Here is a 26,065-nt window from a genome sequence, read left to right on the forward strand (position 1 = left end):
ATATGATGCTTTGGAAGTAGGAGAAGAAAGCAGAGCACAGCATGAGCCAGACCCTTCAACTACGAGTCCTGCTCCCCAGGACACCAATCCATCTTTATCACTGGAGTAGCAAGATACCTTGTCCTTAGACGCACATTGAAAACAGGGCATGGCAGAGTGGAGGCCCAGAACAAGGACAAAAAGGAAAGAAAAGCGGGCCACACCACCAAACCCAATCCAGAATGAGAGGACAAGAACTTGATGTCAGGATCTCCAATCCATTATGATCTATGATTCCCATATGCTCACACTCTCCAATCCATTTTCTCCTTCCGATAGAGTTTGGCATCTTCCAACAGTTGCTCGTACAGAGTTTTTCCTCACCCACTCTTGAAACGAAAGGCTTCGGGAGGGTTTACAGCAGGAGAGAGGGGCTTGAAGACATTACCACATTTGCTGCACCTGCAGCCATCTTTACACACACACTGCCCCACTCTAGACTCTTTTTAAGACCAGTCCAAGAGTTCCTCTTCACAGCTGAAATGTTATCCATCCGAAACACACTTCAATTGCCTCAGCTTTCTAATTATGATCTATGAACAGAGACTTCAATTGTCAAACATGGGAAACGACATTAATTAGAAGGAACATGCCTGGAGGATCACATATAATATGAAGATGATGTAAGCAATCTTGCTTTGCATACAAAATTCATATCCATGTTTGGATAAGATTGGATCAGATAGTAGTCCATCAATGTCTACTAAACCCAGCTAGCTCCCTTCACCACAACCATCTAAAAAAGACAACAAGCACTGCTTACTTTATATATAAGAAAAGGAACATATATTTTTTAATGGTTTTATATCAGAAGATTATCCAGCAATGAGCTTCACTATATAAAAGAAAAACTGCAGTGGACTAATCATGACACTAATTTACAAACAGAAAAAGAAAAAAAAAATAGAGAAGGTATACTTTTTTTAAAGATCTTCTCACAGTTTGAAGTACCTCACAGAGGATACTCTCTGGCTGAAAGACTCTTCAGAAACTCCCTCAAAGGTTTCTCATCCTATCACCATCACTATCCATCACCTGCAACCTCATCTTCTTGTAAGCCATTTTCATGCTGCAAGCTCGAGTGGATTGGGACCATTAATCCTTCAAAGATTAAAGTAGTAGGAGCTTATCAAACATGAGCAATCTCACCAACCCGGCAGTGAATGTTACTCCACTGATCGTCACCAAAAACCAGATCTTAACGTCGCCACTAAGTGCTAATACAATTCATTTATAACTAAGTCAATTTCTCCTAGAACAACTGTGAACATAAATGATACTAGTATATATTCCCACCTCACAAGCAACTACCATGATCCATCAGTATATCTACCCACTTTGCGCCTTAAAAAACTATCAAGGCTTTTCTCATTGTTTACTTGAGAATCTTGTTCATCTCTTGATCCAACAACTAAGGGTTTTGGTGGTGACTGGTAGGAGGAGACAGGATCAGCCAAGTTGATCCCAAACAATCAGGAAAGGATTACTTTTATGTTTCTCGAGAACCATGTTGGAGATCTTATCCTTTCAAGTTCTTGAAAAGGACCACTTGTCTGACAGGCAGTATCATCCTTTGCAGTAGCTGACTGTTCTCTTAAGGTCACATATCATCCAACAGGAATAATTATTTCAACATTGAGCTACTTGCATGATCCTATAAATTGTTTTTCTTTTCAACCCTAATAATCTGGCACATCAAGGGCCATCAAAACTGTAATATGATTTGGCAGTCCTTGTCTCCTCATATTTGAAACCCAACCCTACTAAGCTGGTTTTTATTTCTCAAACTATTCAACAAAGTACTTTCAAGTTTAATCAAATCAACCACCAAGATTTAAATAACAAAAGCTCTCTTAACTGTATCTTTGACAGTAGTAGAAATGCCTCTCTTATGTTGAGTAGGAAGCTACTTCTTGACCTAGGAAAAAAGTGAACCTTAGGGTGACATTAATCTCTGATGAACATCTCTATCTATCTGCATCCAAAATCAATTGCTTAGGTCTCCCACTAATGTAATAAGCATCCAGCAAGAACCATCATACTTCAGAAATGAAACAATATATATTCCAACCTAGTCTGCGAGCAATGGCCAAACCTACGGCTAAGGTTTGCTCTCCTAAAACCAGTGCACCATGAGGAAGGTCATCCATGATGACATCCTGAGAGTTGGACCAATCCAAAATCCACACCAATATTTATATCCTGAAGGAACAAAATTCCTCATAGATTAGGCAAGGAAATGAGAAATAGTTTGATACATTGCCTTGGTTTTTATATAAAAAAGAGATTAATAGGAAAATACATGGTAGAGTGGAGGATCCAATAATAAGCTGCAATCCTATGTCTCCAAGGCTCACAAAGCTAGAGAAAACATGGAAGAGTGGAAGAATAAGAAGATAAATCCAAAGGCTCACCAAGCTAAGTTCCCCACAACATCACCAAATCCAATCCAAAATGAGAGGAAGAGAACAAGATGTGGGCAAAGAGGCCCCAAAATGATCTAAGATCGCCTAGTCACCCTGATTTCCTCGTGCAGCAAGAGATTTCCCAACTCAAAAGGCCAACCACAGTAACAGCACTTGCAGCAAACTTTACAGAGAGACTACAGTCACCTTGTCTCCACATCCTTTATACCAAGGCGCACTCGATGACTGTAAGACCAATCCGAGAGCTCTTCTGCATCCATCCACTTGCCACTAAAATCTAAACTCTAATCCTCCCAAAACACTCCTTCACAGACACCTCCACTTTCCTATCCCATTATCTGAACAAAAAGTCCAACTTTAAACAATGACAAGATTACGCTACTTATGTTCAGAAAAATCTGTGTTTGGGTTAGAATGGATCAGACAATAATATGCAAAACAGATAGAAAAACTGATAAAAACGATTATTCTTTTCATACAAAATTCATATCCATACTTGGATTAGATTAGATCAGAAGATATTTCATTGATAACAACTAGACTCAACACCCTCCCTTCCTCTCTCTATCTAGGAAATACTAAAATTCAAACTCAAATATTTACAGCAAAAAGCTATGAAAAAGACAAGGGAAAGGTTTTCTTTTGGGGGGTTTGAAGTACCTCAAAGAAAGCCCTCTTTCGCTGAAAGCCTCTTCAAGAACTCGTAGGTGGTGATCATGGTGGTCGCGGACACAGACATGGAAGCCCACCTCGGACCAAGCCCTCGGTAGCATGCCCCCCACCCGCCTTCCCTCAGAAGACTCCTCACTGTTCGCCCAATCGTCATCCTCTCGCCACCGCCGTCCAACACCTGCATCCTCGTCTTAATGGTGTCCAGTGGCATTGTCATGACCGCCGAAGCTCCCCCTGCCATCGCCGCACTTATCCCCTGCACCACCACCACCGTACCGTGTCCCGGCCTCAACTCGCCGCCACCCATGTGGTAGCCGATGCCACCCCAGATTAGTCTCTGAGAGAGGGAGTAGGACGCCCACCACAAGGCATTGGATGGGGCGTAGGTGAGGATTGACATCCCGAACCCCCGGTAAAGGCCGCGGAGGCCATCGGAGAACAGTATCTTCTTAAAGGCGTCAACACCACCGCGGTACTTAGCAACCGCGGTGGCGGTGGCGGCGGCGGAGCCCTGCACCATGAGGCGTTGGCTGACCACGTCGATGGGTGTCCAGACGACTTGGGCGGCGACAGCCGCGCTGAGTCCGGCGGCAGCGGAGGCGGCCGCCGAGGCGGCTGGCTCGGGGACCCCGAAGCGGAGGGTGGCGGTGCCGACGGCGCTCTTGGTGGCCTCAAGCGCGCCCATGTAGAGGGCCCGTGCGGGGACGGTGCCGGCGAGGGACGTGGCAAATCCGCGGTAGAACCCCCGGGGTCCCTCGTGGCGGAGGATGGACGCCGCCGCGCGGAGGCACGGCGGCGCTGGCTGCGCGACCTGGAGCCGCGTTTTGAGGACCACCGCCGGGTACAGCGCCGCGGACACGCCGGAGAAGAGTGCGGCGCCCAGGACGAAGAACCGCCACTTGTCCAGCATCTCCCAGTCCACCTCCGCCGGCAAATGGATCTGCCCTGCCGCCGCGGCCCCCTCTTCCTCCTCCGCCCCCGGCGCCGCCATAAAGCTCATCTCCCCTCCACTCTTTCTCAAACCGTCGACCTCTCCTCCATCTCCAAGGAAAACCCAAAAATCCCTAACTCTAATGTCCTTACACAAAATTATCAGCCATAATCTATTCACAGTAGAAGTAGGTGGAGGACGACGACGTCGAAGACGAAGGAGGGAACTTCTCTCGCGAGGAGTTTCTGATCGCGGTGTGCGTTCCGGCCAACCACGGCATCGAGGCCACGGAGAACCCGACCCAAAAGTGGTCTTGCCGAGCGATGAAGAAGAGAACGGAGAAGGATGCGGAGGTGCTTCGCGGATAGGGTTGTGGATTATAAGATCTCCGGGGGGCTTTTCCGTATATTTATAGACCCCTTATCGGTTCTTTGAATAACACGTGGCTTTCTCCGATTCGTGATGGGTCGTCGAGGGCCGCGAAGTCGGTTAGCCGGCAGACCATCCTAACATGCAAGTCCCTTTTTCGGCAATACGTCTTTCACTTATCTACGATTACTCGCTTTAACATACCCTTGTTGTAATTGGCTAAAACCGACGGGGCCCACTCGCTTTCCCTATCACTAATCCAAGTAGACATTATGTGTATGAGAAAACATGTTGGGATAGTACTTTCGTTTTCTTAGATCCGCCGCCACCCGTTAAGTTACCCGTGCGATTCGGTGGGCTACCGAGATAAGTGGGCGGAGAACGGTGGGCCGAGCCGACCAGATCGTATGCGGGCCGCTGGATGGAGTGGTCCCCGAGACAAGGAGAAGCCCATAGAATAAAAATAAGGTGGGTGGTACACGTGGGACGACAGCCCCAATTAATGGAGCCCTAAATAAATTTAGGACATAATCGAATCTTCCATTCCATTATTAGTACAACAATGGAGAAATTATTTCATAATTATCTCTTTTTTCGGAAAAAAAAAAAGGATTACGATAAAGCCTACTTTCGAAAAATTAGAAAGAGCAATAGGATTTGATCTTAATGTAACTCACAAAGTTTCGATACCTTTAGCACAATCTCGAACCGACCCAATCGAATCGGAGAATTAATTTGGGTTAGGTTAGAGTTGGGCGAGTCGAGTTTGATATCTACCGTATTTAATTTGGGTTAGGTTCGGCATAGGGAATGAACCGAACCGAACCGAACCGAATCGTGAAGGCCGACTCAATACATCTTAAAACGGGCCCCGCTCGACCGCCGAGCAAACCCGCCCCAACTCGGTCTCCAGGATTCCGATGGGGAGGAAGAAGGTCGAGGGATCGGAGGAGCGCCTCGTCCTCCGCATCGCCCTCCTCTCGAGGCTCCTCCTCCTAACCCTGATCGTTCTCTGGCGCCTCCTCTTCCTTCCCTACGACACCTCCGCCTCCCTCAACCCCAGCTGCCTCTCCGCTGCCGCTGGAGACGGACTGCCGAAGACCGGTGCTGTCCGTTGGCCCCGGGTCGGTGCGGCGATCGAATCAAGCGTCGTCTGGGACGGCGTCTACTTCGTGCGGATCGCCGAGTGCGGCTACGAGTATGAGCAGACCTATGCCTTCCTCCCGCTTCTGCCCGCCTGCATTGCCCTCCTCTCGCGATCCGGTTGGCTCAAATTTGGTTCTTTCATTTGTTCTACTCTCAAGAACCGATCTTTTGATCTCGGAATGGCTCGGTTTAGGGTTTTAACAACTTCATTGCTGTTTCTTTTTCCGGTGGCAGTGTTTGTTCCTTTGGTGCCAATCATTGGGTACAGAGCGGTGTTGGCGCTATCGGGTTATGCGTTGAGTAATTTGGCCTTCTTTCTTGCTGCAGTTCTTTTCTATAGGTAAATTGGACTTCTCCACCGTCATTTTTTGATATAAAAGATTGAACTTTCTTTGTTTCCTTGTCAGGTAGAATAGAGTAGCTGATATTATGGCAAGAAAACTCGGAGTCAGATGGATAGCATCCTTTGAGAACCTTGTTTTTATTTGCCATGCATTTGTGTGTTCATTATTATCTTTAAGACATGCACCGGGATGTGTTTGAGTGATCAAACACTTAAAAGTGTCTATATCTGTTATGATCGACAAGACTATCACTCTACCATAAGCATCCTGATCACATAGTCATAAGCGTTTATATTACTTGTTTAAATCAGTTCAAATTTTATTTGATTTTTTCGTTAGAATTAGTAGCTTATAGCTTTGTGTGCTACCAGCACATCCTGTCTGCATATATGGCAAAATATATAACTTAAAATATGCACACATGTTTCCTTAACTTTTGTGTAATTCAAACATCTTGTTCCATTTCTTAATCTAAGGTCTATTCCAGAAATTTTACGGCGGTTAATTGGATCTTTACTGCATAATTGCAGGCTATCAGTTTTAGTCCTAAAAGATACAGCAGCTGCATTACGATCATCTGTTTTGTTCTGCTTCAACCCAGCTTCAATATTTTACTCATCAATGTAAAACCCCTGTTCTTGTTATCTTACAAGCATACTGAGGTTTTTATAAACCTTCATTCTTTCTAATATGTTTGATACTAAAGATGTCCTTGACAGATATTCAGAGAGTCTTTATGCGTTATTGTCACTTGGGGGGATATACTTCATATTTTCTGGTGCAAATACTGTAGCCATGCTCCTGCTTGCGCTCTCTGGTTCAGCTAGGTCAAATGGAGCACTTAATGCCGGTTATTTCTGTTTTCAGGCATTGAAACTGGCTTATGATGCTATTATCCATAAGAAAAATCACATAGTAAGATCACATTATCTATGTTTAATTACCTGTTGCTATATATATTATTAGCTTGTTGTAATGGCAATTTTGATTTTTAACATGTTTTTTTTTCCTTAAGTTGGCAGCCCAGGCGATTGTCACTGGAGCCATACGTTCTATTTTCATATTTGTGCCATTTATAGCATTCCAAGCATATGGATACTTGAATATCTGCCTAGGTGGTTCTTCAGATGAGTTGAGGCCATGGTGCAAACAAAGGCTACCTAATTTATATGGTTTTCTTCAAAGTCATTACTGGTACTTTTTTTCCCTTCAAGCTATTTGCTGCTTTGCTGTATGTGTAGAAAACAATCCTTCTGTTTCTATTTTTCTTTGCTTATAAATAGTTAACTTATATTGTAATATCAGGGGTGTAGGTTTCCTCAGATATTTTCAAGTAAAACAATTGCCCAATTTTCTTCTTGCATCTCCAATACTATCTCTGGCAGTTTGCTCAATTATTCATTACTCAAGTTTACTGCATGGAACTTTTCGATTGCCACATGTGCACGAGGAAAATGACATGGTTACTGCGCCAAAGTCAGTTGAAACAAGTAAAAGTTCAGACGCTATTTGTGCTTCAATGAACAATTTATCTTCCAGAAACGCTCAAGGTATTCATTCCTAAACCACTTGCGCACTTGTACTTCACAGTTATTTGAAGAGATGCCCTGGGAAGTTTGTATTTCTTAACTAATTATTACAAGGATTTAGAAAGCAAGATTGTTATGTTGGTGATTAGCATAATTTGGAATAGGTCAGAATTTGCTTTTGTTTACCATCTTAGCAAACATGTTTCCAGGCAATAGTAGCTATGTATCTGTCCTTTGAAGCATGCACCACTTTTGTTGGCTTCCCCTGCAGATGGAAAAAAAATGCTGATTGATGCTTCATTCTATGCAATATGAAAATTGCATGATCATTTCTTTTTGGTACATGGGGTGGTACATAATTTGATGAACAATTATCTTTTCGGTACATGACTGTGACCTCTTTATACAATAATTTCTGGAGTAGTAATACATATTGTTGCCATAGATATCATCTGAGTGCTGCATTTGAAGGTACACTGGAACTTGTATTAAGGCCCATTTGGTACTATACAGTGCTTTCTTTTCAGTATATATCTTCCTTTATCACTCTTAATGATCAACCTTGCCTTGCCTACTATTTGAACAGGACATCACATGATTAAACAGAGGAAGCAGGAAAGAAACAAGAAGGATTCTGAATCTATACAAGAACTCAGGCCTCTAGTCCAAGTTCTTCAATCAAAACAAAGACTTGACTCGATCTTACTACTTCCTTTCATTTTACATCTGGCATTTATGACATTCACATCTTTGTTCGTAATGCACGTACAGGTTATCTTTCTTCCCCTTGCCATCTCTCAGTTTACAACTATGGTTGCATCCTTCTTTTACATATTTCTAGAATAGTTAAGGGTTTCTGTTCATACTTTTGATGAGGCAGTTAGACTAAGGAACATCTTCACCTTTTCTAATGTCATTCCTTTGATTGAACCTGCAAGATGTGTTACGGTTTTTGGTTTGTAGACTTTTTCATAATGTGTTATTTACTTTGCAAGTATGGTAATTTCACCATGCTTTTTCTTGTTTGCTAAACGGCAAAAGATAGAAGATGTGATACCAATGGGAGTTCTCTCTTTAAATGACCGATGAATTTTCCTATTCCAGGTATCGACCCGGTTCCTGTCAGCCAGTCCTCCGTTATATTGGTTTGCTTCACACCTGTTAATCTCTACCAACACTACCTCCATAAGATGGGGCTACTTGATCTGTGTTTACTTTGCCAGTTATGTTCTTCTTGGCAGTTTGCTCTTCTCTAACTTTTATCCTTTCACTTGAGAAGTCATGGCGTCGTTCCAATTGAAACAATACTGTAATTTCTATCCAATTGACGCAATACTGTAATTTCAGGGCAGTCCATTTCAATTGGTTTTCCTGAAATTTCGGGAAATTTTATTTCAAATTAGGTAAGGACCAAAAGATGTAATCGTGTTGCAGAGTGAGAGAATATTTAATGTTGTATCAACTTTTTGTTGGATTTATTTTTTCCATGACTTTGGTTTCACAAAGTCAGTTGTGATATATTGATTTGTAATTGGACGGCCATCTCCCCTTCCCTTTTGCATTATCCAAGACGGAGAAGCAGTTCTGTATGCAGTTGTATAATTTTGTTTCTTGGACGATGGCAAGTATACATGTTTCTTCTCTCTCTCTCTCTCTATCTCTTGTAACATAATTTCTGTTATGTCTTAATATAATTTCTGATTATGTTAAGATCAAGATATGTAATATCGTACCATATCGATGTTTTGAGGTTGGTTCGGTATTGTACGGTACCGAGCGATTTTCTCTTATTGTAGTATTGTTACAGTGTATTACTATAGCATTGTAGCATGATCCATTTGATAACAGACGGTTCACGTATCGATATGTTCGGTACCATTCGAAATTATACATATCATGGTTAAGATTATGTCAAGACATTTCACTGCTTGTCTAATACATACACATCATTTTTCTTGATTTAAGATAACCCTCCCTGTTTCAAATCATATAGAAATCATGACAAAGCTAATGGGAGCAAAACTGAATATGCTGCTGTTTCCGAAAAAAAAAAAAAGTGAAACTATTAAACAATTTAGACATCTAAAACATTTGTTTTAGACGAGTCAAAAAAGGTGAAATCTCATCTTGCAAATTTCTGTCTATTGACCTAACTGAGAACTCACGATCTCATTCTGCAAATGTGTTTTGATTGTTAATAGTAGGAAGTCCTGTCTTTACTGCTCACCTTTTGCTAAAAGGAGAAAAAAAAAAGATTAAACATAGTAATGCTTACACAGAAAAAGAAAAAAACATACTAAAGTGAACCTTATTTAGATTTACACATTTTAAGACTGACCAGCAATTATCATTTGAAAGTTGTCATGGAGAGGGGAAAATAACAGCAGCACAAAATTATCTTATTTCCTAATAATTTGATGCACCGTAACAATAATAGTCTCTTATTGCCTCAACTACATAATCAGATCCATTGCGTTCTACCCCGTAAATCCAACACGAAACTAAAATGACAAAATATCCAATACCCTGAAGTAGCATATTGCTGAATAAAGGAGTCAATGGCTTTGAGACTTTTATCATGTTTCAATGATCCATAATAACTACCACCACCAGCTAACTCATTTCAATCAGCATTGTGTGGTATCTGTTGTAATCAGATGTGAGCTTAAAGCTTGGTGTGAAATCGGAGAAAAATCTCAGCACTGCAGCAAGATGTTGAGAGTTATTAGCCGCAACTGCTGCTTCAAGAAATAGGGATGGCTGCACTGTTATAACCTGCATGAGATGGCACGTTTAGCAACATTTCTTTTCTTCTTTGTGATCACTAAATCTGCAGAAGGTAAATAAAAATAATGCATACAACTCGGAAACTCAGTTGAGATTCTATTAGAACATGGAACACAAGGAAATGATTTTTCATTTTTACAAGATAAATGTTGGTTTTAATTTTATCTGGATTCATTCTCAATTCAGGGTTTCCATGAAAAACTATTTGTGCTCATTTTTTGTAATATACATATATATACATATACATACATATATATATATATACATACATACATACGTATATACATACATATATATACATACGTATATATACACATATATATACACACACACACACACACACACACACACACACACACACACACACATATATATATATATATATATATAACCTTTGTAGAAAGTGAAAGTCGTGTTAGTCTTTTGAGATGAACATGTTTGCTTGGTGTCAAGTTCAAGGGTAGTAGGACACCATTGCCAAATTATCTGTGAAGCTTTCTTCACTTCTCAGTTACACTCTAAGCCAAATCTATCTTGATAAGAAAGATGATAAATATGATAAACTTTCTCACTGTTTCTACATTACATTAAGAAAATCTACCAATACCTACTTTAAATGGATTCGATTCTTATAAAAAATCACATATGAAAGGTTTACACACCTGTTCTCTTGGTTTCATTTTGCTCTATATATTGCTAAATGCAGGAGAAAAAATAGCAATCTTTTCCTCGTACCATCAGATATAAATTGTTTTGATGATAAGACAAACAAGATATGAATGATTATACAAGAGGGTAAGTACCTTGTGTTTTCTAGCATATCGCAGAGCTTCGAGGTAGTATCCATCTTGCAATAGTACAGTGACAAAATCATGATGTAAAGAAAGCTGTCTAAGCATATCCATACCCAGCTTTCGAATCTGAAAGTTCTGACGACCTTGTTCTAAAAGTTGTAAGGCAACTTCTTTAGATGGCTCCAAGATCTGTAATGGAAGCATATTCACTAAGTAAACAATTTGGAGTATAAGGAAGTTTTCACTGGGTAGTCTGTAAAAGCTCACAGCAGCTGTGGTCAACAATATCAGGATTAAAAAAAAAAATCCAAAAACGAAATATAAAAGCACATATCAATCTTCCAGGAAAAGTTAATGAAATCTGCAGAAGTCCGTACTTCAAAGAACAAGATAGAAGATAACATGTATTCTCTGATGTAGAAGGGAGAGAACTTAATTCTTTGAAGTGTTCTTTCCTTCTTGGAGACACACTTCAACAACAATAACAATAAGGCTTCAGGTCCTTTTAGTTTCAGCTACACAAATATTTTTTCAACCAAGCTTAGTTGAAAACACTACCAATCAAGTGTCAAAATTGATAACAATTTCACTCTAAATGATATGCAACTGTGAGGTGGACAATTATTTTTGAGTCACAATTTTCTAATAGGATAAGATACAATGTACATGTGGAAGTAAAAAAAAAAAGAAGGTAACTTGTTGTCATTGTGTGGTGAGCAGGCTGCTGATTTTGAATCATCAGATGTCCTAAAACTTCTTAGCTGGTATCTATGTTCAAATAAACCTTTGTTAACACTTATAAGTCTACAACCAACGAAAACCTTTTGTATCAATAATTACCAATTATGGTTATTGGCTCATACATCCTGAAGAGATATAGCAAATATCAGTTGTTAAGGTCACTGTTTAGCGCTTCTCTTCTTACAATTTGCCAAGTTCCACACCTTGTGGGACACTGATAAAGCTTGAAAAAAGTACCATTCATTATTGGTAAACCAAATACGGTTGCTTCTTCAAGCCTGTAGCACGTAGAACTACTGGGATGTAGCAATAAGAATACCGAAAGCTATTCTTGTTAGGCTCTTGATGGAAATTCATATTTTGAATCTAAGCTGATCTCTTTCTCATCTCTGCTAAACTACTTCTCTACCAACTCACAAGTTCAAAGATTAAAAGGGATTATCTTGTCAACAAAGCATGAAAGAAATACTTCAGATGGCTCGCTAGATGGACATTGTTCAAAATTATGACAATAATCAATGCAGAAATTGGCAGCCACAGAACTCCAACTTGTGCAACAAAACAAGGATTTAAGGTTATGTAGGCACACAATGGGTAAGACTGTGTCTGGACTGCTAGGGCAGTTTCTGCCCTCCACATGCACCATGTCAATATCAAGTCAATGCAAGAGTGCCACCATAATGGAAACCCCATCAAAAGAGAGGGTGAGGAAACATGTGCTTGCATCTGGTGATCAGCAAGTGGTTAATTGAAGATCTTACTAAGAACAAGTGAACCCAAGAAGTTCTACATTTTATTATAACATGGTAGAAAAATATTATGCAAATAAAATGACCAAGATCATCCAATAATCAGAATCAATTGAGAATACAATTGAAATTAAGAAATCCCAGTCATATACACGATAAGATAAGCAAATCATTCTGTTGTAGTTTTTCAGAGCTGTCAACACTCCAACATCCAGTAAGGATACCAATTACCTCACATGATTACCTTGAGCAAAAACTGATGTACATGATCAAATAAGGCAAGCTTCCATGAAATGAATAACTAAGGAAAAGCAATTATTATTCAAGGAGCCTGACAGACAATAAATCACCTTGTTTGTAACAAACAATGCAAGTTCACTATAGCGGTTGGTGCGTGCTAGCATTTGGATCATCATCATGTACAGGTTAGGATGAACTCTGAGTTTCTCCTTGGTAGAACTGCAAATTGGAGTTCACATTTCATGAATAACTTCAATATGTTACCAGAAAAAAAAGTAAATCAAAATCCAACTCCAGCAGTAAGTCACATGGCCAACAGATATGACATCCATCAGAGTGCTCAGATTTTCTTATTTTAATTTTCAATTGTGCAGAGTTTTCATTGTGACTATTGCAAATTAACTTATTTTTTTATAAGATTACTCTTCAAACATATAGCCAAATAACATACCAGCGTAGACACTCAACAATAACTGCAATCAAGTATGCAGGGTCACCTCCCAATTCTTCCTCAACAAGTGCAAAGACAAAGTGGTACATTTCATCCAGTGAGATTGCCACACTAATGATTTGAGGTTCCTGCTGGTTTGAAATACAAGAATCTGATCTGCTGCTGCTACATCCAAGTCCTTCTGATTCTATTGGTGATTGTTTCAAATAATCATGTTTCATATTTTTCTTTATGTCTTGCATAGCATCTGAAGAAAGCAAATCAGTTGATAAATACTTATCAAGAGATTCGCCTGAATTGCTTCTCATGGCATCCAAATTTGCATCACCATCAGAATCAGAAACTGAATCTAATGATGCTTTACTTGTAGATTTTTTAGCATGATTATCATTCACATTCACTAAATTTCTGATGGTTGACTGTTGAGTTTCACTCTCTGCTCCCTTGATGATGGATTTTCCCCGATTCATTGTTTCATCCAAAGATTCTGCAGATACAATGTTGGAGGTATTTGCACTTTGGCTGCCTGAATTTTGGCTTTTCTTTGAACTTCTGTCTCCTCCCTGAAAAGCATTCTCCATCTTAACCAAGTGTGCATAAGAAGTGACAAGCACATCTATTGCCCTTGTGATAATTGATATCGGTCTTCTTTCCAGCATAATAGCACGCATTATTGACAAGCATAACATCTTAATCTGAATGGGAAACAAATGATACAGTATTAGTGCCACAACACAGAATGAGTCCTTTTGACATCGATACATCTGGTTACTTGCAGTCTTGAAGCATATTTAATAATGAAAACAATGACTATTACCTTACTTGGATCTGACCTCCGACGTTGCAAGAACTCCAAAACTGATGGAACATCAGAGCTACTTGAAGCAATAGCCTGGAGAACATGAATAACAGGTCAAAATCTTGGGGTGGGGGGAGGGGGGCAGAAGGAACAAAAGCATATCCAAGACTCACCTCTAGATCCAAGCAGATCCTCCATAAAAGGCCATTATCAATATCACAAATAAGGTCAGGAACAAGGAAAGTCCAACTATCTCCATATATCATTGCGCCATATGCACTAGTTAGATTATCCTCAACCTGCAATGCTTGTCTACCAGAAACTGAAGAACCCCTCAGTAGGAGAGGGAGGGGAGCAGATATTGGTGATAGGCAATCTAAAAATACATCATAGATGATGACAACTTTTGCATCCACTTGATGAACTAGTAGTACATTATCAATCACACTCACGGCAATCCTGCTTGAATAAATTGGAAGAGCCCCCTGGAGAAAGGAAAAAATGGTGACGGAAACCAGGTATGAGATGGAAACTGTGTTTAAGTTAAACAAGTGCTTCTTAGGAGTACCCATTTTGACTCAATAAACAAGTTGAATACTTATAATCATTAAGTTACAGTCATGGGCCAGAAATGAAAAAAAGAAGAAGAAAGAATAATGATGATGATGATGATGATGATGATGATGATGATGATGATGAAAGAAATACCTAGACAGGACATCACTGCAAACTGCAGCTGCTAGAACCAGGAAGATAGGCATCTTGTTTTAACCCAATGCATGGCTAGTCATCTTATTAGTGTTTGACCAGGGCTTTAGCATCTAGAGTATTACCCAAAACATCAGATGCAAGATCCAACTACACCACAACACTAAGAGAACAAGTAGCCAATAGTCTTTTTTCTTGTGGTGGTGGCTTTTTTAATCCCTTGCTTTTAGGTTGGACAATGGTCATTTAGTTCATATAGCAATGCTTTTAATCAAATATGCTATCATGGTTGATGTTGTCTAGACAGATAAACTGCAATCATAATGCAGTTAGGTTCATTGGGGGATGATTTAGTGACTGCAACCATTCCCAAAGTAACAGACTGCTCAATCTACCTGGAACCAATTCTATGTTTAAAATATTAGCGACTGTTAGAAAAATCTCATAGCAAGAGTACAATAAAATATACCATACTAAAACATTCTCAACTATATTGTGAGTCATAGATGAAAAGTATGAAGTAATTAGGAAAAATTGTATGATTTTTCCTCTACTTTCAAGCCCTAATATAATTTGTCCTCACTACATTTACACTTCTGCACAATTTGAGCTCATTTAACTTGCCTTCCAAATAAATATCCCCATGATTCAACAAAGAACCATCATGCTCTCCATGTAGAACAAACCCAGAAATCCAAGGTACATCTTTACCAAGCATCGATAATCAGTTAAATGAAATAAAGCATGGATGAAAAAAGTTGAGAGCCAACTAAAAAAGCCTTGAAGCTCATTGTAATTTAGATTTATTCAAAACTCAATAAGGCAGTATGCACTCAAGAAGGCTTCGTATACAAAATAAATATCAGAAGCCAGTCTAATCACTTCAATCATCAGTGACTATAGTGTTGATTCTCAACCCTATGAAGAATCACATTCTATGTAGGTCCTTGAATTTCTGCCAATTCATTGAGCAAATGATGGCCTCAAAAATCCAAATCGGTGTTCCAATTAGTTCACACTTCAAAACTTCCTTAAAAGTGTACCTTGCTGCTAACTATATAACATGCCCACATAAACATAACACCAAACTAGTTTATAGAAATTTGTGTTCTACCCAATAGTGGACCGATGCCGGTCACTGCCGAACAGGTATGGGTCTGGCAGATGCCAGTGTACTGGCATATGGTATGCCGGACCACCTACCATGGAACTTCTTTTAAGATTTGAGTATCCATGGCATTGGGAGGCATGTGCCATGGTCCGTACCATTGACTTGACAGGCCATCAAACTGGTATTTACTAGGCCAAACGAAACATAGAACCATGGTTCTAACCATGCACTAATAATAGGATTATTCAATATGATTTCCATTTTTTTGCAATGTTTGCCTCAATAAGCTGGTCCCTTGGCAAATGTCATCACAATTAGATTTAATCTATATAACCAAATTATCTTCCATGGAACATGACTTTCCTTCTTGGCATAATTTAAATACGTTAAGGTCCATGGCTAGATGAGTCTGCAGATCAGAACCACATTTCAGATTTATTTTAATCAGCCAAATAAATTAAGCTTTAGATTACCTCAAAGAAACACATCTAATGCATGAACCAAGTGCAGAAGACTGTCTTCTAACAAATCTGTCATAGCAAGAAAGAACCTGAAAGAAACTTAGGAGCACATTTTTCTGTTTCTTAGTTATACAAGTTAAGAGTTAGAATCAGCTTGGATGATCAATAGCTCATGACACATCTATGTATTTAGCAGTTTAAATAATCAAGCATCAGATAAATAAAAAATCAGGCCTCTCTCATAAATTGAAATACATAAGTGGAAGTTTCTCAGAGTCTGATTCTAACTGCTCCTTCTATCTTGTTCCTAATTCCTAATCAACTTTTAAATTTGGGGAATAACCTACAAAATCAAATTGATATATGGAAGCTTAAAATACTTTCACAAACCACATCTAAGTGAATCCATTATGGCAATCCCACATCAAACTTATATGGTACTAATCCAGGATGAATTTGATTATATGCAATCTTTGTGGTGGACTTGTGATCTTATACAAAAAGGTGCAGGACTCTTCTATTACATGCCAGGCAGCTCAGAAACATCTATTTGTCAAGTCCAAAACATAGCAAACTACAATTATACCATTCTATAGCTAAAACAGTCATCTGATAGATCAGCTGTGTTGCTCACCTGGATACACTATTCATTGAGATCTCATGGATCATCTATTTCTTCTAAGGCAACAACTTCATTCATTAATCAGATCTCATAAATAAGAGTTCAATTACCTACATTGATCAAAGTTTATTATGCCAGGAATACCTCCCGATACGGCCCAGTTCAGCTACAGAGAGATACTGGCACTGGACCAAGATTTTAAACCATGCATTGACCATCCTGCAAATAATCTTTTCTAAGCTCTACAGCCAACAACACCAGAAAGATACTGTTATCCAATCCAATACAGAGAAAAAATATGCACTATTCCTTTTTCTTTGTATCCAGATTAATCAACACAGCAAGCATCACACAACTTAGTGCATCTTAGTTCAGCTGCCTATGAATGTCAAATTCTATTGACACCAAAAATTTTCAAATGCATACCTGTTGCACAACAGCATCACGGTAAAACCTATATAAGTTGAGTTGCATGCTCACCCTATCAAATTGCAGGCAGTATACCCTACCATAGCTGTCAATTTATACCATGATTAACAAAAAACTTCATGAAATCATGTTATAATATTAAATCTATGATGAGGAGAAAAACTTACATGATAACTATATGAATATCTTCTGCTGCTAGAACAGGTTTGTGGTTTGCCTCAGCCTTGGCCATTGCCATCTCAAACTTTGGCAAGCGAATGATCCCTCCAGACGAAAACTGGAGAAGAAAACAAAGCAACAATAAGTTATTAGAGAATACTGCATAAAAGAAAATCCAAGCAACCAATCTTGGACAAAAAAGTAAAATGATATGGCCACTGCAGAATTAACGAATATGAAAACAGATAAAGTGCCAAAGGAGTTAAAAACTAAACATCCTAGACAAACCCAAGGTAACTTATTGGATGACTCTTTCTCTTCAATAAAATCTTCAATAACTTAAAATCCAATTCTAAGAGAAATTTAAAACTCTCTCAACTTCAAGTCATAGTCAACAAACACATGTAATCATCAGAACAAGAATATATTCTTAATAACTAAATATAACAACCCACCGAAAACAGATCCATCAACTAAATATATTCTAGGTACTCCTTGATGTAACAACAAATAATTAAAATCATGATTCACTTTATCGGTCTGTACCGGTATACCGACCAGTTGTCGGTATGATACGTACTAAGCTATACCGAACATACCAACACATGGTACATGGGAGCAGACCGATATCTCTTCTCGGACCGGTATGTATCGCCCATACCGAGTGGTAATGCTACGGTATGGCGAACCTTGGTTTAAATCCACCAAGTTAAAAGATATATAATTGACTAAACCCAAATTGAAACTGACTTAACATGAATCAACAAATATTTCTCTAGGCAAAGATAAAAAGTACATGTCAACTTATTTCATGAAGAGTGCAAAATAAAGATTAAAAAAATAATGAAGGATTAAGAGAATAAGAGAGAAAAAAACCAAGGTTACATATCAAGCAATGGTAACACTCCCAAGGTTTTAAGGCTATGTTTAGAAACACATTTGCATTTTTAATATGCAATTGGAAAAAAGAGGTTTGAGTGAGTGTGCAATTGTGGAATGCTTCGAGTGTTTAGTAAATAATAGATTAACACTGTATTTTAAATGTGCATTAGCATAAGTGTTGTTTGGTAAAATTATATTTTAAATGTCCATTGAATATTTTATGACAAATTTACCCTTCTAATATTTTAATATTTATTCAAAAGTAAATATATATTTTTTATTTAAATTAATAAGTAAATAAATAAATGAATGTATGTAATCTTATAAAAAAATTTCATATGGCCCAAATATATAATAAATAAAAAATATAATCATATAAATAAATATAAAATAGTTTTTAAAATAAAAAATAAATTTTCACCTTATAGAAAATATAAATTATGTTAGTTTCCCACAAAATCATTTTGGCAATCTTGTAATCTTAGATAAAGTCACAGGTACTTTAGGAATTTGAAAAATTATATTAGCATCCTGCAATTGTTAAAATGCTAATTCTACTCTAAGGTAATATAGAGTATTTACAATTCAGCATCCATCGAAGCAAACCAACTCCTTCTAGAGCAAAAACCATGCCTGAATTTTTGGGATGAACATGTCCACATGTGGAGCTAATCCATGACAAATTCCCAACTTTAACTGTCAGATGCTTTCTTGAACTCTAGTTTCATGGCCAAAATTTTGTGGCAGTAATAGTAGCCTATTGTGCCACCATAATCCCTTTGATGAAGGCCACCTGCACTGGGTGTATAAGATACAATAACATGTTTGACAATCTATGCATAATAGTTCTATCTTGTAGATGCTGTGCTAATTGGCCTATGACTATTGGCAGCATTAGTTAGTCCTGTTTTTGTAATCTGCTTGATTCACCATCTAATGACTTCCAACTTCTGCTAAAACTTCTTACATTTCTTTAGTTATGTCTTAAATCTTAGCTTTCTCAATTTTGATGCTACTTTCTCACTAGCCAAGAAATCTCAATATGGAGTTTTCCAAATTGAAACTGTTTTCATAAGTTAGGATATTTAAACTTTAGACATTAAAAGCTTCCCACCTTTGTCTGTTGAACTTCCAGTGTTCCAGATGTGGTCCAAGCATATGATTCCTAATCAACAGTACTTACAGAGCGCCTATCAAAAAACTGAAAACCTTAATTGGCCTTTGAATGCTGTACTTTCTTTTGTCCCGAGAGTTAAAAAGTATTGAAGAGGACCTGATCAACTAGGTACTAGCTTATCATAAGCCTGTTAATGAAATTGACAAATTGTGGTATAGAATTATAGCTATATGCAATAGTGTTCCTGTTACCCACTTAGGCTGACCTAAGAAGTGATGTCCAGTTCTTGTTGTGGCATAAGCATTAATCTATTCAGCCAGCAAAAGGAAAAACAAAAGTTAATAATAACTTTTGCATTGCTGTTTAAATCAACCACTGCACAATAATGGTGTAAAAGTCATGCTGACATCAGTAGTGTGAACAAGCAATTGCCAACAAGATATGGTTGAAGTTGAACAAGACATTCAAAATAAATCAAAGCATGATCATATAACCACAACATTGAGGATCTTGCTCTGCATCAACCAACAGCACTTTGCTACTGAGAGCATTACATCTGCATAAACCCTAGTTAACAATAAAAATCAGAACTTGTTAAAGTGGTCTTCCTACAAAGTGACTTCAACAGATTAATAGCTCAAAACCACAACTATCAAAAAAAGTTGTCTTAGCATGTTAACCTTAGTTAACAATAAAAATCTTATAAAGAACACAGACAATGCCAAAGCAAAAACCATATATTTTCACATATCAATTTGAATGTTCATGTTTAAATCTAATGCAAGTTTGGTTGTTACCTGATATCCGGAAAATATAGTACACTGCATTCCAGAAGCAAGAAGAACCATCCGACTTTCATGAGTGTAAACATACCAGCTCACGCTGAATCGTTTAGCCTCCACCAAACGGAGAGTATTCAAGTCAGGCTCATAAGAAAGCAGGTCTATACCACTGCATCGATTTACAAATAAACACAATCAAATTAAAGCACAAACATGTATGCAATTGATGTGTGTGTGTGTGTGTGTGTTTTTGCATGATACAGAGCTCAGCACCTAATTCACCTAAAAAAATGGTAATATATAACAACAAAAAAATTATAGTTTGAGGGTTCATTTGACTTTAACTCAGCCTTCTAGAGTATAATACTAATAAGAAGAGAGCTCTGATAACAAACGTGAACATCATGTGCATGCATGTTTCTGCTTGTCTAGTCCACTCTCTCTTTTTCGTTACACATCAATCTAACTCATATTTGGAAAGAACAAGCATGATACATGTTCTTTTTTCAATTCACACAGCTTAAATACAACTGAGCAACTGAGTACTATCACAAAGAAATATCTTCTAGATGATAATAGCATGGAAAATCGAACATAAAAGAATAGTTACATGACACATTTGTCAATGGTATATTACAAATTTGTATATTGGCTGCTTCATGCCACTCATACAGAATCTCATGCTAGATTTTAGCAGAGTTTATAAGCTAATAAACATGCTAATCCACAATAGAATAGGTGACTATCAACAAGAGTTGTAAGATCACCACTCCACACAGCATTACAATTTGTGATGGAACAAGTACAGTTGTTCAATTAATGATTACGCGAAAGAACATTTTAAAATAGTCAATTTTAGCCAATTGGGTTTCAAGACAGTCTAATAACCATAATCAAGATTCTTTTACACAAACTGGTCCTTAAGACGATCAAAAGTACAAATTAGCTAATAGAGATCAAAGGACAAACAGCTTCAAACCATGTTCTACTGCAGTATAGCTGAATTATAAGGTATTTGTAGATTCAGTATTGATCATCAAGTAGCATATGACGTTTACACTGGAAGGATATCCTTTCATTGAGACTCCTAGCTTTAGCATGGGCCAACTAGACCTAATTAGCCTATTTTATTTACTGCAAGCCAACAACAAATAAAAGCAACTACTCCTAAATTTACATAGGTATATCAGCAGCAATGTGAGTTATAGAAGTAACCACAACAAAGAAAGATAAAAATAGATATATATTCACCAAAAATAATTGTAAGTTTGCTGATCCATATTTTTCTAACAAACAAAGATACTAATACTGAATGCAATGAAGTTAACCTGATAAATTTCAAAAAAAAAAAAAACAAAGGGGCACAAAACAGTAATATATACCAACTGATGCATTAAACTATTTATAATTACTTGGTAAGAAAAGCTTTAGGACAACAAACCTTGTCTTTATCAATAAAACATCACAGGATGGGCAATCTGTCCAAAAGAAACCAAGTATGCTTTCAGAATCTGGCCTGCATCGTCGACTAAATGTCTCCCTAGATTCTCTGTTTATGAATTGGATCTCTTGATTAGACCTTTGAATCCCTATTAACTTCCCATCTAGGGAATACCTAATAGATAAAACAGGTCCTTCACCAATGAAATCAGAATTGGGAGGATCTGATTGAGTAGATGGACCAACTTTCCAGGATAAAACCTGTGATAATACACATTAAGAGACAGCTACTAATCTCACAAAAAAATTGTAAAGTGCCAAGGGAAGGGTTTTTCTAACTCTACTACCTGATCAGATGATGGAGCAAGTAGCAACTTATTCCCATCATCATAATACAGTCCTTGTGTTCCAGGAACATTGCATCGTAAGGGTGGATGCTGAATATAAACATGAGAGAGAGCACCAGAACCACTCAGTCCTACCTGAGATGGATCGCTAGAAGCTTTTCCAGACATGGTCTACTTGTCTACTATACAATTCTAATTACTTGCTTGGGGCAAAATGCTGCAAAAAACATTAGCAGGAAAAAATAGCTTTCTAATAAAATTGGTCACTGCATATGAAATTCAAACAAGTATGAAAATGTTAAACTTTTACCTCGCTGGAGACTTAAGATCTTCCAAGATTTTAAACAGGGTTCCAAATTGTTTGTTCTGCTCCAGAGTAAATCTTATACCTTGTTTCTGATCTTTAAGATCAACAAATATTTTCCTTATCAGTACAAGGATGCAAAAAGAATTAAGATATGACCACCATTCTCTTGGAAACACTATGTAGTGTATGAGAATATTTATATTGTTTTCCAAAAGAAAAGTTTAAATACCGTGCTTTGCATGCATGCTTTCAGTGCAAGAAATTCCTTCAAACACATATCACGCTCTATCTCTGGGACTCTTTTCGAAATGCACCTTCCATATTCTTTTGTCTAATAAACATAAAGGATTAGATAAAACAGAATAAATATTCTACACAAAGAAAAATCGGTCAGACAAATATTCAACTGCCATATAGTATTGCTATTCTTTAGATCCAGGATATACCACCAGTATTTAATTGGAAAGATACCTAGGGTAGTTGTAAGCCTGAATAAGATCAACATTCTTAGCCTCCTCAGGTTAATACATGGGTGATCTATGGATGACCCCATGGCTTTAAGAGAACACACACAACCCCTCATTTGAGACTTTCAGAAGCAAATATAATACACAAATTAATACATATACACCAATGTATATGTACATTCCTGATCTTTTAATGACTGATTCTATGCCTGGAAACCAATCAACCAACCTAACTCCATATCATTCATCAGCTCTCCATCAGCCATTAACAGACTTCTTATTTTCCTTGTAATTGATGGACTTGAAAACGATGAACCAGAGAATTCTAGCCAGAATGATCTTTTCAAGGTGAAAGAGCATATCAATCATAGGTTAGTTATAAAAGACTCAGATCCAAACTTCCTTCCCTATCAAAGTTTGAATCTCCATTTATATTGCCATTTGTCATTCTCTCACTTAGTAACACGTATTTTAGATCTTTCTTGAAATCTTTTAATACATTATCGGAAAATTATAAAAGATCAAATTCATATCTTAAAGTCATGAAGCAATTAAACGATTCTAATGTTGATTAATAAATAGATAGATTAGGGAAAAGACGTCCAGTTCATTATTTCATCCAGTGACATTATTAGATATCATACAGTACTGGGGAAAAAATAGCCTAAATTAGTTAGAAAAATACTTATCAAAATGAGCTGCAGGCATCTTTATAGAATTCTTGCATAAACTTCATCCTGATTTTATGGATCTTATCCACAAGTATCATGCAAAATATCTAACTTTTATAATCTTATGAGCATCTTCTTTTCATCCAGTTCCATGAAACATGTTACAGAAATTTCAATGCTGTCATGAAACACAAAAGGAATTTTTGGGTCAGAAACCAATTTATTCATAGGAAAATGGAATAAAAACAGAACAATGGAAGATATTTGTTCAATAAGAAGGAATCATCTTATATGGGAAAGAAAGGTTGTAACTTCCAATACAGAAAAAGCAAAAAAACATTGGTTCAACGGATTATGAGTTAGTTCAAGAAAGTAAGTCCCATGAAGAGATGAGAGAAGAAGAATAAGCGAAATGGATGATACCAAAATGCATCTAACCCTCAACAAAACATGCCCCGGCCAGAGAGGTCCAAGAATGCTCTTGCCTCCCCATTTTGTCGATAATTAACAGCTAGCGTGTAGGTCTTACAATTACACCATGTTTTACTCGATAATCAACGGAAATCACCAACAAGAAACACGCACCACAACCACGACGTCACCAAGAACGTACTGATTACTGACCTGAGAAGCACAATTGACCAAGATACGACTCAACGCAGAAACATTCTTCCTTTCCTTCATTTAAAAGATCGCCGGAAAGAGAACCGATACATGAAAGGATCTACAAACAAACATGAAGCGTCCACCTCAGTTCCACAGTGGTAAATGCAACTAGGGTTTCGATCAAACGATAAACCCCTAACAAACTTCACTTTGTTCATCAAGAGTATTCGAATTAGGGTTTTCCAAAGACGATCTCAAACCGAAAGCAGGACCATGATGGGAGTTCAAGAAAAAGTTGGAACGGAGATTAAAAATCCAATTGACGCAACATCTCATCGAGATCTCACCTGATGCAATCAGAGAAAGCAAACAAAACCCATATTTGTTGTTCCCGTTGTCATCGTCCGGTCGTCGTGCTCGACGATGGTACCCAAACCCCAAGACGGGATGCGGTTCACCAACCGGTCAAGGGACCTGACGGAAACGAAAGACTCAAATTATATATATATATATACATATATATATATATATCGTTATGCAATTTGAGTTTACAAAAAGTGAGGATTATATTAAATATCGTAAAAGAGTAGAAGATTTGAAATACTATTATAGTGAATTAGTGTTTCAACTTAACAATCGTACCTCCTTTATTGATATAGGAATCATTTTTCCTAAACTAATTATCCATTCAAAAGCCATCATCACAACCTCACCATGATGATTTCATAAAATTCTCATTAGCAAGCTCTTTGTAATCACATCAACTAAAGGTGATGTATACGAGGAACGATATGAGTGCTCGACACTTAAAAATTATATATATATATATATAGTTTATTTCTTTGATGTGAGAATGTGAGAATATTAAGATGAATATATAAATTATTATAAAAATAAGAAAAAAAAGGATATTCTCATTCCTCAATGATTAGGTGTGTCCTTGATATTGAATAAAAATAAATAAATTGTTATTAATAGTATATATATATATATGCGCTAAGATCTATAAATATTATAATTAAAAGTTATGAAACAATTATTATAAAAAAATATTTTTTTAAATTTAAATTCTTATCTTTATAATAATAAATATTTTTAATAAAAAATCATGTATTCTAAAGGTCTCTTCCAACTATGCCTCAAATTTATTATAAAATAATAATTAATTTAAAAATAAATATAAAATAAACACATTAGCAATCTTCAAAAAATCATAAAAATAATTTTAATATTCATAAAATATATATAAATATCAATAATTTAATATAAAATAATAATATATCAATTTTATTAAAAGCTTATATATTAAATAATAATAATAATTTTATATAATAAATAAAATTATGCATCAATAACATACAACACATCTCAATAATATATATAACAGTCAAATAATAAAAACATACGTCACACATGATAATACACTCTATACATACACTTGATAATGTACTCTCTTAATAGCAGATGAAGATACATATTCTAAGGGATAATTTTCTCCCAATAGCGGATAGAGTTAACTCATATCGTACTCTCGACAACGGATGGGGTGAAATATCTCTCATCCAAGTGGGGACACATTTCTCCAAATAAGGAATAGAGAGATCGTCTAACCACTATGTTTGACGACCCACTAATCTTCAAAGAAAATCGTCTTATCTATCTTTGACAATAATACATAAACAACTATAATAATTTATTTACATTCATTAATTCATAAATACATCCAAAAAATAATATGATAAAATATTATAAGGGATTATGCTTGATGAATGATCTTCTAGACTATATATATTGATGGTTCCATACTACGATGAGACCGTAGATCCTTTCATAAGTTACATATCCATTGTAGATCATTAGTATAGTCACATATACTATATGATAATAATCACATCAATATCATAAACTTAGTTTAAAATAAAATAAAAAATTAATTATT

The 26,065-nt window shown here is 37.1% G+C and overlaps 3 protein-coding genes across 10 annotated transcripts; 1 reads left to right on the forward strand and 2 right to left on the reverse strand.

The window, feature by feature from the left end:
* Positions 1–617: 617 nt before the first annotated feature.
* LOC135629073 (uncharacterized) lies at positions 618–4,450 on the reverse strand. Of its 3 annotated transcripts, none has more exons than XM_065136224.1 (2): positions 3,126–4,450; positions 618–775 (listed from the first exon to the last, which is right to left on the reverse strand). In XM_065136224.1, the coding sequence occupies exon 1, from the start codon at positions 4,135–4,137 to the stop codon at positions 3,127–3,129; it is 1,011 nt and encodes a 336-aa protein (XP_064992296.1). In that variant the 5' UTR covers positions 4,138–4,450; the 3' UTR covers positions 618–775; position 3,126. The 3 variants fall into 3 exon arrangements, with proteins under 3 accessions (XP_064992296.1, XP_064992297.1, XP_064992298.1); XM_065136225.1 differs by lacking the exon at positions 618–775 and adding an exon at positions 832–1,140; XM_065136226.1 differs by lacking the exon at positions 618–775 and adding an exon at positions 2,786–2,803.
* An 859-nt stretch (positions 4,451–5,309) lies between these two features.
* Positions 5,310–8,998, forward strand: LOC103991056 (uncharacterized). The gene is made up of 8 exons (XM_009410424.3): positions 5,310–5,700; positions 5,818–5,923; positions 6,458–6,550; positions 6,647–6,842; positions 6,943–7,121; positions 7,233–7,477; positions 8,043–8,227; positions 8,561–8,998. Exons 1-8 carry the CDS (start codon positions 5,358–5,360, stop codon positions 8,729–8,731), a joined length of 1,518 nt encoding a protein of 505 aa, XP_009408699.2. The 5' UTR covers positions 5,310–5,357; the 3' UTR covers positions 8,732–8,998.
* Positions 8,999–9,834: 836 nt separating this feature from the next.
* LOC135629382 (uncharacterized) lies at positions 9,835–24,611 on the reverse strand. 6 transcript variants are annotated; one of them, XM_065136657.1, is made up of 16 exons: positions 24,474–24,611; positions 24,145–24,244; positions 23,535–23,698; positions 22,612–22,713; positions 22,386–22,476; positions 22,076–22,292; positions 21,730–21,989; positions 20,304–20,457; positions 17,516–17,625; positions 17,346–17,433; positions 14,191–14,502; positions 14,036–14,110; positions 13,219–13,913; positions 12,878–12,986; positions 11,047–11,226; positions 9,835–10,231 (listed from the first exon to the last, which is right to left on the reverse strand). In XM_065136657.1, the coding sequence occupies exons 6-16, from the start codon at positions 22,241–22,243 to the stop codon at positions 10,070–10,072; spliced, it is 2,313 nt and encodes a 770-aa protein (XP_064992729.1). In that variant the 5' UTR covers positions 22,244–22,292; positions 22,386–22,476; positions 22,612–22,713; positions 23,535–23,698; positions 24,145–24,244; positions 24,474–24,611; the 3' UTR covers positions 9,835–10,069. The 6 variants fall into 6 exon arrangements, with proteins under 6 accessions (XP_064992729.1, XP_064992731.1, XP_064992728.1 ...); XM_065136659.1 differs by having other exon boundaries at positions 22,386–22,499; XM_065136656.1 differs by lacking the exon at positions 23,535–23,698.
* Between the last annotated feature and the right edge of the window lie 1,454 nt (positions 24,612–26,065).

The sequence above is a fragment of the Musa acuminata genome, chromosome BXJ3-1 (assembly GCF_036884655.1).
Source record: "Musa acuminata AAA Group cultivar baxijiao chromosome BXJ3-1, Cavendish_Baxijiao_AAA, whole genome shotgun sequence".
Lineage (NCBI taxonomy): Eukaryota > Viridiplantae > Streptophyta > Magnoliopsida > Zingiberales > Musaceae > Musa > Musa acuminata.

What these genes read in the sequence shown, in the direction of transcription:
- LOC135629382 (XM_065136656.1), bottom strand. Translation starts at nt 22,243, where the DNA reads ATGTCTGGAAAAGCTTCTAGCGATCCATCTCAGGTAGGACTGAGTGGT. An exon ending in TTGCTCCATCATCTGATCAG is followed by an intron (nt 21,990 to 22,075) that starts GTAGTAGAGTTA and finishes GTATTATCACAG; the next exon opens with GTTTTATCCTGGAAAGTTGG. An exon ending in GATATGCTAGAAAACACAAG is followed by an intron (nt 10,232 to 11,046) that starts GTACTTACCCTC and finishes CATCTCATGCAG; the next exon opens with GTTATAACAGTGCAGCCATC.
- LOC135629073 (XM_065136224.1), bottom strand. Translation starts at nt 4,137, where the DNA reads ATGAGCTTTATGGCGGCGCCGGGGGCGGAGGAGGAAGAGGGGGCCGCG.
- LOC103991056 (XM_009410424.3), top strand. Translation starts at nt 5,358, where the DNA reads ATGGGGAGGAAGAAGGTCGAGGGATCGGAGGAGCGCCTCGTCCTCCGC. An exon ending in TGCCCTCCTCTCGCGATCCG is followed by an intron (nt 5,701 to 5,817) that starts GTTGGCTCAAAT and finishes TTCCGGTGGCAG; the next exon opens with TGTTTGTTCCTTTGGTGCCA. An exon ending in ATCTTCCAGAAACGCTCAAG is followed by an intron (nt 7,478 to 8,042) that starts GTATTCATTCCT and finishes CTATTTGAACAG; the next exon opens with GACATCACATGATTAAACAG.